Source organism: Anomaloglossus baeobatrachus, chromosome 11 (assembly GCF_048569485.1).
Source record: "Anomaloglossus baeobatrachus isolate aAnoBae1 chromosome 11, aAnoBae1.hap1, whole genome shotgun sequence".
NCBI classification, from domain to species: Eukaryota; Metazoa; Chordata; class Amphibia; order Anura; family Aromobatidae; genus Anomaloglossus; species Anomaloglossus baeobatrachus.
In genome coordinates, this window is record NC_134363.1 from 5,016,313 (window position 1) to 5,033,239 (window position 16,927).

The 16,927-nt window shown below is 50.3% G+C and overlaps 1 protein-coding gene across 1 annotated transcript in view; it reads right to left on the reverse strand.

The window, feature by feature from the left end:
• Positions 1 to 16,927, reverse strand: part of HSPG2 (heparan sulfate proteoglycan 2) — a 281,820-nt gene that overhangs the window by 174,213 nt on the left and 90,680 nt on the right. Inside the window, 4 exon segments of the mRNA XM_075328538.1 lie at positions 7,213 to 7,251; positions 9,241 to 9,432; positions 9,515 to 9,655; positions 9,733 to 9,821. Coding sequence (XP_075184653.1) covers positions 7,213 to 7,251; positions 9,241 to 9,432; positions 9,515 to 9,655; positions 9,733 to 9,821 — 461 coding nt within the window.

The following is a 16,927-nucleotide window of genomic DNA, read 5'->3' on the forward strand; positions in this document are numbered from 1 at the left end:
GGATCAGTACAGGATGGGTATATGAGGGCAAAGTCAGCACAGAATCAGGTATATGGGTGTGGGATCCATATCACTGAGGCGGGAGGTTACAGAATCGCCTACACTGGGGCGGGATCAGTACAGGATCAGATACTGTCATGGCTGCACTACGGGGTTGGACCCGGTGATCTCTGGTTGTTACACTACGGGGTTGGACCCGGTGATCTCTGGTTGTTACACTCTGCGGTTGGACCCGGTGATCTCTGGTTGTTACACTACGGGGTTGGACCTGGTGATCTCTGGTTGTTACACTACGGGGTTGGACCCGGTGATCTCTGGTTGTTACACTCTGCGGTTGGACCCGGTGATCTCTGGTTGTTACACTACGGGGTTGGACCTGGTGATCTCTGGTTGCTACACTACGGGGTTGGAGCCGGTGATGTCTGGTTATTGGTCTGTTTCCCTCCTGTTTGGACCCAGTGATCTCTGGTTGTTGCATTTCGGGGTTGGACCTGGTGATCTCTGGTTGTTAGTCGGTTTCCCTCCTGGTTGGACCCAGTGATCTCTGGTTGTTGCACTCCGGGGTTGGACCCAGTGATCTCTGGTTCTCTGGTTGTTGGACTCGGTGATCTCTGGTTGTTGGTCGGTTTCCCTCCTGGTTGGACCCAGTGATCTCTGGTTGTTGCACTCCGGGGTTGGACCCAGTGATCTCTGGTTGTTGCACTCTGGGGTTGGACCCAGTGATCTCTGGTTGTTGCACTCCGGGGTTGGACCCAGTGATCTCTGGTTCTCTGGTTGTTGGACTCGGTGATCTCTGGTTGTTGCACTCCGGGGTTGGACCCAGTGATCTCTGGTTCTCTGGTTGATGGACTCGGTGAGCTCTGGTTGTTGGTCGGTTTCCCTCCTTTTTGGACTCGGTGATGTCTGGTTGTTGCTCCCTTTCCCTCCTGGTTGGACCCGGTGATGTCTGGTTGTTGCACTCCGGGGTTGGACCCGGTGATCTCTGGTTGTTGGTCGGTTTCCCTCCTTTTTGGACCCGGTGATCTCTGGTTGTTGGTCGGTTTCCCTCTTGCTTGGGTCACAGCTTGTTTTGTGTTGGTCCACCTGCTGAAGGCTCTCTTGTTTTTCTTATTCTCTGCCTTCCTGCTTCATTTCTATTCAGGTGTGTGCACTTTCTCGGTTGGTTTGCCTAGTCACATTTCGGGAAGGGCTATTTATACTCACATTCCTCGGTGCTGGTTATATTTCTGGATGGATGGTGTCTCTGCTCCTCAGGTAAGGTTTTGATATGGAGACATTGCTATTGCTACTCCCTGCAGGTTGTTTGTATGACTCCCTTCCCAGTTATCTCCGGTTTTGTCTCATTTAGGTTTGGGAGGGTTTCCATGTACTTTGTTATTCTTTTTGGCTTCTTGTTTTCCATCATTCCTGTATGACTGTGTTTGGACGTTTCTAGCCCCGGATCTCACCCTTGGCCTGTGGTCACGTCATTTATTTTATTGATGTTTTTGTGTCACACTTGGTTTATAGTATAGGGTGCAGTTAAGGACACTCAGGGTTTGCCATCGACTAGTGGGGGCGCCATTATGGGATTTTAGGGTGCCAACCTCCGCTATCAGGCAGGCACCAATCAGGGTCAGGTCTAGGGCAAGTACTAGCCTGTTTTGGGACCTGTGAACGTCTGGTTTTACATCTCCCCTGGGTCGTCTGTTAGGGTGAACACTTAACCAGGGGTCACTCGTGTTGTCTACTGCCTGGTCTTATTGGTGTGGATCAAGTGCATGCTTGAAAAATGAGATCAGTCGGATATTCATCTTTCCTCGATTGAGGTCGGCCCAAAAACTGCCTGATTTATTCCAAGAACACAGGCGAGATGACTCAACTGAAAAAACTAAAGAAAACCTTTAGTTTGAAGCCACACTTCCAAATCCTTCCTTATTCTGCCACGTGGTCCCTGTCTGATTTCTGCGTTCCATAATTTACAAAACCACCTCCAGAGCTACCCCTGGCTTCAAGGTGTCTACACCAGCCGATTCACGCCCAAGAAAGCACTTGAGTCAGATTTACGTCCTGCGCTTCATTCTGAACTCTACAAAACCACTTCCTCTACCAGGGCTCTAATTGCCTCAATCTAGCCCCGTAACCGGCCTCTATGTAGCCCCGTACCCTGCCTCTATGTAGCCCCGTAGCCGGCCTCTATGTAGCCCCGTAGCCGGCCTCTATGTAGCCGCGTACCCGGCCTCTATGTAGCCCCGTACCCGGCCTCTATGTAGCCCCGTACCCGGCCTCTATGTAGCCCCGTACCCGGCCTCTATGTAGCCCCGTACCCGGCCTCTATGTAGCCCCGTACCCGGCCTCTATGTAGCCCCGTACCCGGCCTCTATGCAGCCCCGTACCCGGCCTCTATGCAGCCCCGTACCCGGCCTCTATGCAGCCCCGTACCCGGCCTCTATGCAGCCCCGTACCCGGCCTCTATGCAGCCCCGTACCCGGCCTCTATGTAGCCCCGTACCCGGCCTCTATGTAGCCCCGTACCCGGCCTCTATGTAGCCCCGTACCCGGCCTCTATGTAGCCCCGTACCCGGCCTCTATGTAGCCCCGTACCCGGCCTCTATGTAGCCCCGTAACCGGCCTCTATGTAGCCCCGTAACCGGCCTCTATGTAGCCCCGTAACCGGCCTCTATGTAGCCCCGTACCCGGCCTCTATGTAAGACCCGTACCCTGCCTCTATGTAGCCCCGTACCCGGCCTCTATGTAGCCCCGTAGCCGGCCTCTATGTAGCCCCGTAGCCGGCCTCTATGTAGCCCCGTACCCGGCCTCTATGTAGCCCCGTACCCGGCCTCTATGTAGCCCCGTACCCGGCCTCTATGTAGCCCCGTACCCGGCCTCTATGTAGCCCCGTACCCGGCCTCTATGTAGCCCCGTACCCGGCCTCTATGTAGCCCCGTACCCGGCCTCTATGTAGCCCCGTACCCGGCCTCTATGTAGCCCCGTACCCGGCCTCTATGTAGCCCCGTACCCGGCCTCTATGTAGCCCCGTACCCGGCCTCTATGTAGCCCCGTACCCGGCCTCTATGTAGCCCCGTACCCGGCCTCTATGTAGCCCCGTACCCGGCCTCTATGTAGCCCCGTACCCGGCCTCTATGTAGCCCCGTACCCGGCCTCTATGTAGCCCCGTACCCGGCCTCTATGTAGCCCCGTACCCGGCCTCTATGTAGCCCCGTACCCGGCCTCTATGTAGCCCCGTACCCGGCCTCTATGTAGCCCCGTACCCGGCCTCTATGTAGCCCCGTACCCGGCCTCTATGTAGCCCCGTACCCGGCCTCTATGTAGCCCCGTACCCGGCCTCTATGTAGCCCCGTACCCGGCCTCTATGTAGCCCCGTACCCGGCCTCTATGTAGCCCCGTACCCGGCCTCTATGTAGCCCCGTACCCGGCCTCTATGTAGCCCCGTACCCGGCCTCTATGTAGCCCCGTACCCGGCCTCTATGTAGCCCCGTACCCTGCCTCTATGTAGCCCCGTACCCGGCCTCTATGTAGCCCCGTAGCCGGCCTCTATGTAGCCCCGTAGCCGGCCTCTATGTAGCCCCGTACCCGGCCTCTATGTAGCCCCGTACCCGGCCTCTATGTAGCCCCGTACCCGGCCTCTATGTAGCCCCGTACCCGGCCTCTATGTAGCCCCGTACCCGGCCTCTATGTAGCCCCGTACCCGGCCTCTATGTAGCCCCGTACCCGGCCTCTATGTAGCCCCGTACCCGGCCTCTATGTAGCCCCGTACCCGGCCTCTATGTAGCCCCGTACCCGGCCTCTATGTAGCCCCGTACCCGGCCTCTATGTAGCCCCGTACCCGGCCTCTATGTAGCCCCGTACCCGGCCTCTATGTAGCCCCGTACCCGGCCTCTATGTAGCCCCGTACCCGGCCTCTATGTAGCCCCGTACCCGGCCTCTATGTAGCCCCGTACCCGGCCTCTATGTAGCCCCGTACCCGGCCTCTATGTAGCCCCGTACCCGGCCTCTATGTAGCCCCGTACCCGGCCTCTATGTAGCCCCGTACCCGGCCTCTATGTAGCCCCGTACCCGGCCTCTATGTAGCCCCGTACCCGGCCTCTATGTAAGACCCGTACCCTGCCTCTATGTAGCCCCGTACCCGGCCTCTATGTAGCCCCGTAGCCGGCCTCTATGTAGCCCCGTACCCGGCCTCTATGTAGCCCCGTACCCGGCCTCTATGTAGCCCCGTACCCGGCCTCTATGTAGCCCCGTACCCTGCCTCTATGTAAGACCCGTACCCTGCCTCTATGTAGCCCCGTAACCGGCCTCTATGTAGCCCCGTACCCGGCCTCTATGTAGCCCCGTACCCGGCCTCTATGTAGCCCCGTACCCGGCCTCTATGTAGCCCCGTACCCGGCCTCTATGTAGCCCCGTACCCGGCCTCTATGTAGCCCCGTACCCGGCCTCTATGTAGCCCCGTACCCGGCCTCTATGTAGCCCCGTACCCGGCCTCTATGTAGCCCCGTACCCGGCTTCTATGTAGCCCCGTACCCGGCCTCTATGTAGCCCCGTACCCTGCCTCTATGTAGCCCCGTACCCGGCCTCTATGTAGCCCCGTACCCGGCCTCTATGTAGCCCCGTACCCGGCCTCTATGTAGCCCCGTACCCGGCCTCTATGTAGCCCCGTACCCGGCCTCTATGTAGCCCCGTACCCGGCCTCTATGTAGCCCCGTACCCTGCCTCTATGTAGCCCCGTACCCGGCCTCTATGTAGCCCCGTACCCGGCCTCTATGTAGCCCCGTACCCGGCCTCTATGTAGCCCCGTACCCGGCCTCTATGTAGCCCCGTACCCGGCCTCTATGTAGCCCCGTCTGTTAGGGTGAACACTTAACCAGGGGTCACTCGTGTTGTCTACTGCCTGGTCTTATTGGTGTGGATCAAGTGCATGCTTGAAAAATGAGATCAGTCGGATATTCATCTTTCCTCGATTGAGGTCGGCCCAAAAACTGCCTGATTTATTCTAAGAACACAGGCGAGATGACTCAACTGAAAACACTAAAGAAAACCTTTAGTTTGAAGCCACACTTCCAAATCCTTCCTTATTCTGCCACGTGGTCCCTGTCTGATTTCTGTGTTCCATAATTTACAAAACCACCTCCAGAGCTACCCCTGGCTTCAAGGTGTCTACACCAGCCGATTCACGCCCAAGAAAGCACTTGAGTCAGATTTACGTCCTGCGCTTCATTCTGAACTCTACAAAACCACTTCCTCTACCAGGGCTCTAATTGCCTCAATCTAGCCCCGTAACCGGCCTCTATGTAGCCCCGTACCCTGCCTCTATGTAGCCCCGTACCCGGCCTCTATGTAGCTGCGTACCCGGCCTCTATGTAGCCGCGTACCCGGCCTCTATGTAGCCGCGTACCCGGCCTCTATGTAGCCCCGTACCCGGCCTCTATGTAGCCCTGTACCCCGCCTCTATGTAGCCCCGTACCCCGCCTCTATGTAGCCCCGTACCCCGCCTCTATGTAGCCCCGTACCCGGCCTCTATGTAGCCCCGTACCCGGTCTCTATGTAGTCCTGTACCCAGCCTTTTTAACTTAGGCTCCTGTAACAAGCCTCACTTGGAGGACTCGTACCCAGCCTTTTTAACCCAGGCTCCTGCAATAAGCCTCAATTGGAGGTCTCATACCCAGCCTTTTTTTTTAACCCAGCTTTGAGAGCCCATGAAAACACGTGCCTAACCTGACCAATTAAAACTGCACAATATTTCTAGGCCTCGTGCCGAATCATTCACTCTAGGCCTCGAGCCAAAACTCTATTTACCACATCTCGAGCCGAGTCCTTCACTCTAGTCCTCGAGCCAAAACTCATTAACTACTTAAGTCTCCACTAGAACCACAAACCGTATCACAGGCAACAACCACATACCATACCACATGGAGCGTCCTCCACATTTCCAAACACCGCTCAAAAACCCACTTGCTATCCTAACTACCAGTCAATCTCCCCTCTAGACAACACACAACAGGCAACTAAACATGTGACGGTTCTTCTGCAATTAATATGGCCAACAGCCGTGAGACCCGTCTGCCTTCTATACAGATACCCTGAAAACCGGACACAGTCAGGCAATCAGAGCAGCACACCCCAAGAGGCACAGGAAAAGGCTACAGATTATGAAAATCATCAGACTTACCGTGCTCTGGGTTAGGAGGAGATCATTTTCCTGTCTCAAGGTGTGTAGCTCATCCTGCCGTTTCAATTGCCGATTCCAAGGGTTTTCGGGAGTCTACCCCTGATGGCCCCACATTGGGCACCAATTTGTTAGGGTGAACACTTAACCAGGGGTCACTCGTGTTGCCTACTGCCTGATTCTAATTGGTGTGGATCGAGTGCATGCTTGAAAAATGAGATCAGACACAGTCGGATATTCATCTTTCCTCGATTGAGGTTGGCCCAAAAACTGCCTGATTTATTCCAAGAACATGCTCTTCTAAAAACTAGGAAAAGGGGCATGGTCAGCCTTACAGTGGGCATACTTGGATGTTTCCTTTGGTTGGTGGGTTGAACAATGTGTTAGTCCATGAGTTGATTGGTGGGCATCATCGTAGGCGGGTCTATGACGTCATTGGACGGATCCATGGTGATGGTGATGAGAGGGACGTCATCTGGTGGATCCATGCTGATGGGAGGGTCTATGAGGTCATCGGTGGCCATCTTAGTTATCTCTGAAAACTTGGTTCATGTAAGGCAAATTGACACTTCTCACAATCCCCTGTCAAGAGGTTAATTAAGTATTTGATCTAATAGCTCTCTCAATATGTCCATCACCTAGAGATCATTAGGGTTCAGTCGTAACAGTAAAGGATTGGTTACACTGGGGTGCGTGGTACAGAATCAGGTACTATGGGGCATGATTGGGTACACCAGAGCGGGACGTGTACAGCATTCTGTACAATGGGTGGGATCGGGTACAGCACTGGGTACACCAGCGGATGATCAGGTATGTTCAGCTGATGGAGCATACGAGAAGAGGGTGAAGCCCACAGGACTATTAGATCAGGATAATGAAGACTTATCCACAAGCAATGATTAGAGAAAACCACACAAAGACAAAGCCTTAAAGGCCGAACCAGGAGCAATTACCCTATAGAAATTATATATATATAATATATATTACACACACACACACGCATTATATACCACACAAGCTAATTCAGCGGCACGTGGTCATGCAGCCTAATACCTTGTTCGCTCGCCGCATGCGGGCAAAGAGCATTTCCGTCTGAGCATAGAAAAGAGAGAAAGAGGAGATCAGAGCTGGGGCCGGCCAGGACCAGGGTCATACAGTACAGCAGAGCTGGGGCCGGCCATCACCGGGGTCATACAGTACAGCAGAGCTGGGGCCGGCCATCACCGGGGTCATACAGTACAGCAGAGCTGGGGCCGGCCAGGACCGGGGTCATACAGTACAGCAGAGCTGGGGCCGGCCAGGACCGGGGTTATACAGGAAAGTACAGCAGAGCTGGGGCCGGCCAGGACCGGGGTCATACAGTACAGCAGAGCTGGGGCCGGCCAGGACCGGGGTCATACAGTACAGCAGAGCTGGGGCCGGCCATCACCGGGGTCATACAGTACAGCAGAGCTGGGGCCGGCCAGGACCGGGGTCATACAGTACAGCAGAGCTGGGGCCGGCCAGGACCGGGGTCATACAGTACAGCAGAGCTGGGGCCGGCCAGGACCGGAGTCATACAGTACAGCAGAGCTGGGGCCGGCCAGGACCGGGGTCATACAGGAAAGTACAGCAGAGCTGGGGCCGGCCAGGACCGGGGTCATACAGTACAGCAGAGCTGGGGCCGGCCAGGACCGGGGTCATACAGTACAGTAGAGCTGGGGCGGCCAGGACCGGGGTCATAAGGAAAGTACAGCAGAGCTGGGGGCGGCCAGGACCAGGGTCATACAGTACAGCAGAGCTGGGGCCGGCCAGGACCGGAGTCATACAGTACAGCAGAGCTGGGGCCGGTCAGGACCGGGGTCATACAGTACAGCAGAGCTGGGGCCGGCCAGGACCGGGGTCATACAGGAAAGTACAGCAGAGCTGGGGCCGGCCAGGACCAGGGTCATACAGTACAGCAGAGCTGGGGCCGGCCAGGACCGGGGTCATACAGTACAGCAGAGCTGGGGCCGGCCAGGACCGGGGTCATACAGTACAGCAGAGCTGGGCCGGCCAGGACCGGGGTCATACAGTACAGCAGAGCTGGGGCCGGCCAGGACCGGGGTCATACAGGAAAGTACAGCAGAGCTGGGACCGGTCAGGACCGGGGTCATAAGGAAAGTACAGCAGAGCTTGGGGCCGGCCAGGACCGGGGTCATACCGTATAGCAGAGCTGGGGCCTGCCAGGACCGGGGTCATACAGGAGAGTACAGCAGAGCTGGGGGCGGCCAGGACCGGGGTCATACAGGAGAGTACAGCAGAGCTGGGGCCGGCCAGGACTGGAGTCACACAGGAAAGTACAGCAGAGCTGGGGCGGCCAGGACCAGGGTCATACAGGAAAGTACAGCAGAGCTCGGGGCGGCCAGGACCGGGGTCAGACAGGAAAGTACAGCAGAGCTGGGGCCAGCCAGGACCGGGGTCATACAGGAATGTACAACAGAGCTGGGGGAGGCCAAGACTGGGGTCGTACAGTACAGCAGAGCTGGGGGCGGCCAGGACCAGGGTCATACAGTACAGCAGAGCTGGGGCCGGCCATGACCGGGGTCATACAGTACAGCAGAGCTCGGGGCGGCCAGGACCGGGGTCATACAGGAAAGTACAGCAGAGCTGGGGGCGGCCAGGACCGGGGTCATACAGGAAAGTACAGCAGAGCTGGGGGCGGCCAGGACTGGGGTCCAACAGTACAGCAGAGCTGGAAGTGGCCAGGACTGGGGTCATACTGGATAGGTCAGTCAGGCCCAGGAGTTCGGTTCTGTGCCCGTACCCTGGGTCATGCTCAGCATTAGTGGCCATACTTCTAATCAGATGATCATAGAAGCATCACCAAGATCTGAACCAACGACATTACCAATCACTCCCATCATTGCCAGACACAGGTTAGAGGTCATTGTAGAGGACATGTCCTCAGAGCCTAGCCTCTTGCCATTTCCTTTCCCGATCATCCATCTGGCTCTTTCTGGTGGACATTGCTTTGCGGTCTTAATGCCTCGCAATATTAATGGCCTGTATGCCAGGGTCTCCAGAGCGTGGCCCCCCACAGTCGAACCCCTGGGTCATTACCTTATCCCCCTGGTAGTTCTCTGGGAGCTGCCAGTAGAAGGACTCCTGTCCCAGCTGGTCAAACTGCCGGTACGAGAGCTGCGGCCCCTGAACGGACATCTCCACCACAAATCCCGTGGTGATTCGGACACTGTGCTGGCGGTTCACGAGGGCGAAGTTCTGGAAGTTTCCAGGCAGAAAAGGGCTGGTGACCTGGAGTCACAAAAGAGAGAAAAATGAGGCCACTCCAAGAAGTACAACTCCCAACATGCACACGTCAGGGTCCAGTCCTCACCAGTTCACGATGATAGCTGGAGCTGGAGCATTGCTGGGTGACCCCCATACAGAAGCACGGCAAGCAGCCATCAGGGTGGTCCGCACTGAGGTAGAAGTGACTGGAGCGGCAGGTACTGCAGGAAAGACCCTCCACATGGGGCTGCAGAAAACGGAGAGGGTCAGCTCAATGGACACAGAGATACACAGGATCTCACCTGACCCATGGGGGGCACATACCTTACACGGGCACTGACGGCGGGAGTCACAGGTGGTACTGACGCTGCCCCTCAGGTCACACTGACAGCCGGTACCGGTGTCGGGGGACGCTGCAAGAACATGGGGACATATGTAGTGAGGGGTCTGCTGTGTGTGCGTGTATATAAATAAATATATATACATATATATACATAAATATATACACAGTCATATGAAAAAGTTTGTGCACCCCTATTAATGTTACCCTTTTTTCTTTATAACAATTTGGGTTTTTGCTATTTCAGTTTCATATATCTAATAACTGATGGACTGAGGAATATTTCTGGATTGAAATGAGGTTTATTGTACTAACAGAAAATGTGCAATCCGCATTTAAACTAAATTTGACAAGTGCAAAAGTATGGGCACCCTTATCAATTTCTTGATTTGAACCCTCCTAACTACTTTTTACTGACTTACTAAAGCACTAAATTGGTTTTGTAACCTCATTGAGCTTTGACCTTCAGAGGCAGGTGTATCCAATCATGAGAAAAGGTATTTAAGGTGGCCACTTGCAAGTTGCTCTCCTATTTGAATCTCCTATGAAGAGTGGCATCATGGGCTCCTCACAACAACTCTCAAATGATCTGAAAACAAAGATTATTCAACATAGTTGTTCAGGGGAAGGTACAAAAAGTTGTGTCAGAGATTTAACCTGTCAGTTTCCCCTGTGAGGAACATGGTAAGTAAATGGAAGAACACAGGTACAGTTCTTGTTAAGCCCAGAAGTGGCAGGCCAAGAAAAATATCAGAAAGGCAGAGAAGAAGAATGGTGAGAACAGTCAAGGACAATCCACAGACCACCTCCAAAGACCTGCAGCATCATCTTGCTGCAGATGGTGTCAATGTGCATCGGTCAACAATACAGCGCACGTTGCACAAGGAGAAGCTGTATGGGAGAGTGATGCGAAAGAAGCCGTTTCTGCAAGCACGCCACAAACAGAGTCGCCTGAGGTATGCAAAAGCACATTTGGACAAGCCAGTTACATTTTGGAAGAAGGTCCTGTGGACTAATGAAACAAAGATTGAGTTGTTTGGTCATACAAAAAGGTGTTATGCATGGAGGCAAAAAAACACGGCATTCCAAGAAAGCACTTGCTACCCACAGTAACATTTGGTGGAGGTTCCATCATGCTTTGGGGCTGTGTGGCCAATGCCGGCACCGGGAATCTTGTTAAGGTTGACTGTCGCATGGATTCAACTCAGTATCAGCAGATTCTTGACAATAATGTACAAGAATCAGTGACGAAGTTGAAGTTACGCAGGGGATGGATATTTCAGCAAAACAATGATCCAAAACACCGCTCCAAATCTACTCAGGCATTCATGCAGAGGAACAATTACAATGTTCTGGAATGGCCATCCCAGTCCCCAGACCTGAATATCATTGAAAATCTGTGGGATGATGTGAAGCGGCCGTCCATGCTCAGCGACCATCAAACTTAACTGAACTGGAATTGTTTTGTAAACAGGAATGGTCAAATCTACCTTCATCCAGGATCCAGGAACTCATTAAAAGCTACAGGAAGCGACTAGAGGCTGTGATTTTTGCAAAAGGAGGATCTACAAAATATTAATGTCATTTTTATGTTGAGGTGCCCATACTTTTGCACCGGTCAAATTTTGTTTAAATGCGGATTGCACATTTTCTGTTAGTACAATAAACCTCATTTCAATCCAGAAATATTCCTCAGTCCATCAGTTATTAGATATATGAAACTGAAATAGCAAAAACCCAAATTGTTATAAAGAAAAAAGATTAACATTAATAGGGGTGCCCAAACTTTTTCATATGACTGTATGTGTTTGTGTGTGTGTGTGTGTGTGTATGTATGTATGTAAGTATGTATGTATGTATGTATGTATGTATGTGTGTGTATGTGTGTATGTCCGGAATTGGCATCTGCACCGTCGCAGCTACAGCCACAAAATTTTGCACACTCACACTTGTGGACCCCAAGAGCGTCATAGGCTATGTTTTGAGGGGAAATTTTAACCCCGCGCTTTACAGTTATTCGACAAAAAACCTGCCTCCATTAAAGCGAATGGAGCTGGGAGCCACAGTGCAGCCAGAACTTCAGATGAATGCGCAGCCACGCCCTTATATGGAATATTGGCGTGTCACAATGCAGCCAGGGAAAGAGACAGACACAGACAGGAAAAGATGCAGACATAGACAGGGTAAGAGACAGACACAAAGAGACTGACACAGACAAAGAGACAGACTGACAGGGAAAGAGACAGACAGACAGAGACAGACACAGGGAAAGAAAGGGAAAGAGACAGACAGGGTAAGAGACAGACAAAGAGACAGACACAGGGAAAGAGACAGACAGGGAAAGAGAGGGAAAGAGAAAGACAGGGAAAGAGACAGATAGATAGACAGACAGGGAAAGAGATAGTAACAAGAAATTGGCCATAGTAGAATACCAACTTATGGGACCACTCAGTGGTGCCCCATAAGGATTTGCCTACTCCAAGAACCATAAATAACTGGAGAAACGAGAGAGATAAGGCAACAACCATGTGTGAAAAATTCCATATTTATTCATATCAATCACATGTATAAATAATTACAATATGTATCGATAGGACAAGGTCAGACAATGCAGCAGGAATAAATAGGGGGAGGTAAAAGGTGCGTGTGGGGGCATCGCTTGCCATTCAGAACCAGCCACAATAGGAAGGTATGAGGGACTGCATGCCACCAAGTGCAGTAGGGTTAACCCATGAGGGGGATTTATTTGAGAAGTGGCAGGGTAAAACCCAAATGGGAAAGGACCGTGTAATTACGTGTCTTATATAGAATAGAAAATATTATAGACATACAACGGGTGGGCACCCATGCATGAATGAACTCCCAGCAGGACCTCAGAAAGAACCGCACTATAAATTGGACTGATGGGCTGTGCAGAGCTAGGGGCAAGGGAAAAAGGGTTTCCCAAAATTAGTGTGATTTTGGTAGTCCAAACTCAATGCACCACACAGCTCAGACGATCCAAAATTAAGAGGAAGGTTCCAATCATATAACTGCGGCGGGAGGTAATGCAAGGAGGAGCTATAGGGGTACATGTGCAGGGATTATACACCTACCGAGGTGAGCTTATATATAGTTCCCCATAAGGATTTTCCACAGCCACAGAAAGAGGTTTATGTGATGCTGCCGGGGCTACAGCAGACGCTGAGACAGAAAAGTCATTTCAGCATAAGTATGCATGCGGTGGATCACAGCCTGCATTGTGCGGTCATGGGGAGACCACGTATAATAAGACAAGGCAGAATAATAATACCTGGTGGCTGCTTCGGAGGGCAAGGAACAGGCTCCTGACAGCTGTTTCGCAGCGTTGGCTTTATCAAAGTTTGGACTACCAAAATCACACTAATTTTGGGAAACCCTTTTTCCCTTGCCCCTAGCTCTGCACAGCCCATCAGTCCAATTTATAGTGCGGTTCTTTCTGAGGTCCTGCTGGGAGTTCATTCATGCATGGGTGCCCACCCGTTGTGTGTCTATAATATTTTCTATTCTATATAGGACACGTAATTACACGGTCCTTTCCCATTTGGGTTTTACCCTGCCACTTCTCAAATAAATCCCCCTCATGGGTTAACCCTACTGCACTTGGTGGCATGCAGTCCCTCATACCTTCCTATTGTGGCTGGTTCTGAATGGCAAGCGATGCCCCCACACACACCTTTTACCTCCCCCTATTTATTCCTGCTGCATTGTCTGACCTTGTCCTATCGATATATATTGTAATTATTTATACATGTGATTGTTATGAATAAATATGGAATTTTTCCCACATGGTTGTTGCCTTATCTCCCTCGTTTCTCCAGTTATTTAGGGAAAGAGATAGACAGACAGGGAAAGAGACAGAGACAGTCAGAGACAGACAGACAAAGAGATAGAGAGAGGGACAGAGAGATATATATATAGAGGTGGAGACAGACAGAGAATGGGAGAGAAACAGAGAGACAGTTACTATCCCGGGCGTTAATACATTCTATTTATACATTCTATCCCGGGAATGTTAATACATGCTATTTATACATTCTATCCCGGGCATTAATACATTCTATTTATACATTCTATCCCGGGCGTTAATACATTCTATTTATACATTCTATCCCGGGAATGTTAATACATTCTATTTATACATTCTATCCCGGGCGTTAATACATTCTATTTATACATTCTATCCCGGGAATGTTAATACATTCTATTTATACATTCTATCCCGGGAATGTTAATACATTCTATTTATACATTCTATCCCGGGCGTTAATACATTCTATTTATACATTCTATCCCGGGAATGTTAATACATGCTATTTATACATTCTATCCCGGGCGTTAATACATTCTATTTATACATTCTATCCCGGGAATGTTAATACATTCTATTTATACATTCTATCCCGGGAATGTTAATACATTCTATTTATACATTCTATCCCGGGAATGTTAATACATGCTATTTATACATTCTATCCCGGGCGTTAATACATTCTATTTATACATTCTATCCCGGGAATGTTAATACATTCTATTTATACATTCTATCCCGGGAATGTTAATACATTCTATTTATACATTCTATCCCGGGAATGTTAATACATTCTATTTATACATTCTATCCCGGGAATGTTAATACATTCTATTTATACATTCTATCCCGGGCGTTAATACATTCTATTTATACATTCTATTTATACATTCTATCCCGGGAATGTTAATACATTCTATTTATACATTCTATCCCGGGCGTTAATACATTCTATTTATACATTCTATTTATACATTCTATCCCGGGCGTTAATACATTCTATTTATACATTCTATTTATACATTCTATCCCGGGCGTTAATACATTCTATTTATACATTCTATCCCGGGAATGTTAATACATTCTATTTATACATTCTATCCCGGGAAGGTTAATACATTCTATTTATACATTCTATCCCGGGCATTAATACATTCTATTTATACATTCTATCCTGGGAATGTTAATACATTCTATTTATACATTCTATTTATACATTCTATCCCGGGAATGTTAATACATTCTATTTATACATTCTATCCCGGGCATTAATACATTCTATTTATACATTCTATCCCGGGAATGTTAATACATGCTATTTATACATTCTATCCCGGGAATGTTAATACATTCTATTTATACATTCTATCCCGGGAATGTTAATACATTCTATTTATACATTCTATCCCGGGCATTAATACATTCTATTTATACATTCTATCCCGGGAATGTTAATACATTCTATTTATACATTCTATCCCGGGAATGTTAATACATTCTATTTATACATTCTATCCCGGGAATGTTAATACATTCTATTTATACATTCTATCCCGGGAATGTTAATACATTCTATTTATACATTCTATCCCCGGAATGTTAATACATTCTATTTATACATTCTATCCCCGGAATGTTAATACATTCTATTTATACATTCTATCCCGGGAATGTTAATACATTCTATTTATACATTCTATCCCGGGAATGTTAATACATTCTATTTATACATTCTATCCCGGGAATGTTAATACATTCTATTCATACATTCTATCCCGGGAATGTTAATACATTCCATTTTGTTAACAGTTATTAACCCGGGCGAAGCCAGGTAGTACAGCTAGTATATATATATATATATATATATATATATATATATATATATATATATATATACACACACACACACACACACACTAGCTGTACTACCCGGCTTCGCCCGGGTTAATAACTGTTGTTAACAAAGAAGGGAATTTTGTTACTTACCGTAAATTCCTTTTCTTCTAGCTCCTATTGGGAGACCCAGACGATTGGGTGTATAGCACTGCCCTCCGGAGGCCACACAAAGCAATTACACTAAAAAGTGTAAGGCCCCTCCCCTTCTGGCTATACACCCCCAGTGGGATCACTGGCTCACCAGTTTTAGTGCAAAAGCAAGAAGGAGGAAAGCCAATAACTGGTTTAAACAAATTCACTCCGAAGATACGTCGGAGAACTGAAAACCATTCAACATGAACAACATGTGTACCCGAAAAACAACCAAAAATCCCGAAGGACAACAGGGCGGGTGCTGGGTCTCCCAATAGGAGCTAGAAGAAAAGGAATTTACGGTAAGTAACAAAATTCCCTTCTTCTTCGGCGCTCCATTGGGAGACCCAGACGATTGGGACGTCCAAAAGCTGTCCCTGGGTGGGTAAAGAAATACCTCATGTTAGAGCTGCAAAGACAGCCCTCCCCTACGGGGAGGCAACTGCCGCCTGCAGGGCTCTTCTACCTAGGCTGGCGTCCGCCGAAGCATAGGTATGCACCTGATAATGTTTGGTGAAAGTGTGCAGACTCGACCAGGTAGCTGCCTGGCACACCTGTTGAGCCGTAGCCTGGTGTCGTAATGCCCAGGACGCACCCACGGCTCTGGTAGAATGGGCCTTCAGCCCTGATGGAACCGGAAGCCCAGCAGAACGGTAGGCTTCAAGAATTGGTTCTTTGATCCATCGAGCCAGGGTGGCTTTGGAAGCCTGCGACCCTTTGCGCTTACCAGCGACAAGGACAAAGAGTGCATCAGAGCGGCGCAGGGGCGCCGTGCGGGAAATGTAGATTCTGAGTGCTCTCACCGAATCTAACAAATGTAAATCCTTTTCATACCGGTGAACCGGATGAGGACAAAAGGAAGGTAAGGAGATATCCTGATTAATATGAAACGAGGATACTACCTTAGGGAGAAACTCCTGAATGGGGCGCAGCACTACCTTGTCCTGGTGGACCACCAGGAATGGAGCCTTGGATGACAGCGCTGCTAGCTCAGACACTCTCCGAAGAGACGTGATCGCTACCAGAAAGGCCACTTTCCGTGATAGTCGAGAGAGTGAAACATCCGTCAGAGACTCGAAAGGCGGCTTCTGGAGAGCAACTAGTACCCTGTTCAGATCCCATGGATCTAACGGCCGCTCGTACGGGGGGACGATATGACAAACCCCCTGCAGGAACGTGCGTACCTGCGGACGTCGTGCTAGACGCTTCTGAAAAAACACCAATAGCGCCGAGACTTGCCCTTTAAGGGAGCCGAGCGACAAGCCCTTTTCCAACCCAGATTGCAGGAAGGAAAGAAAAATAGGCAATGCCAATGGCCAGGG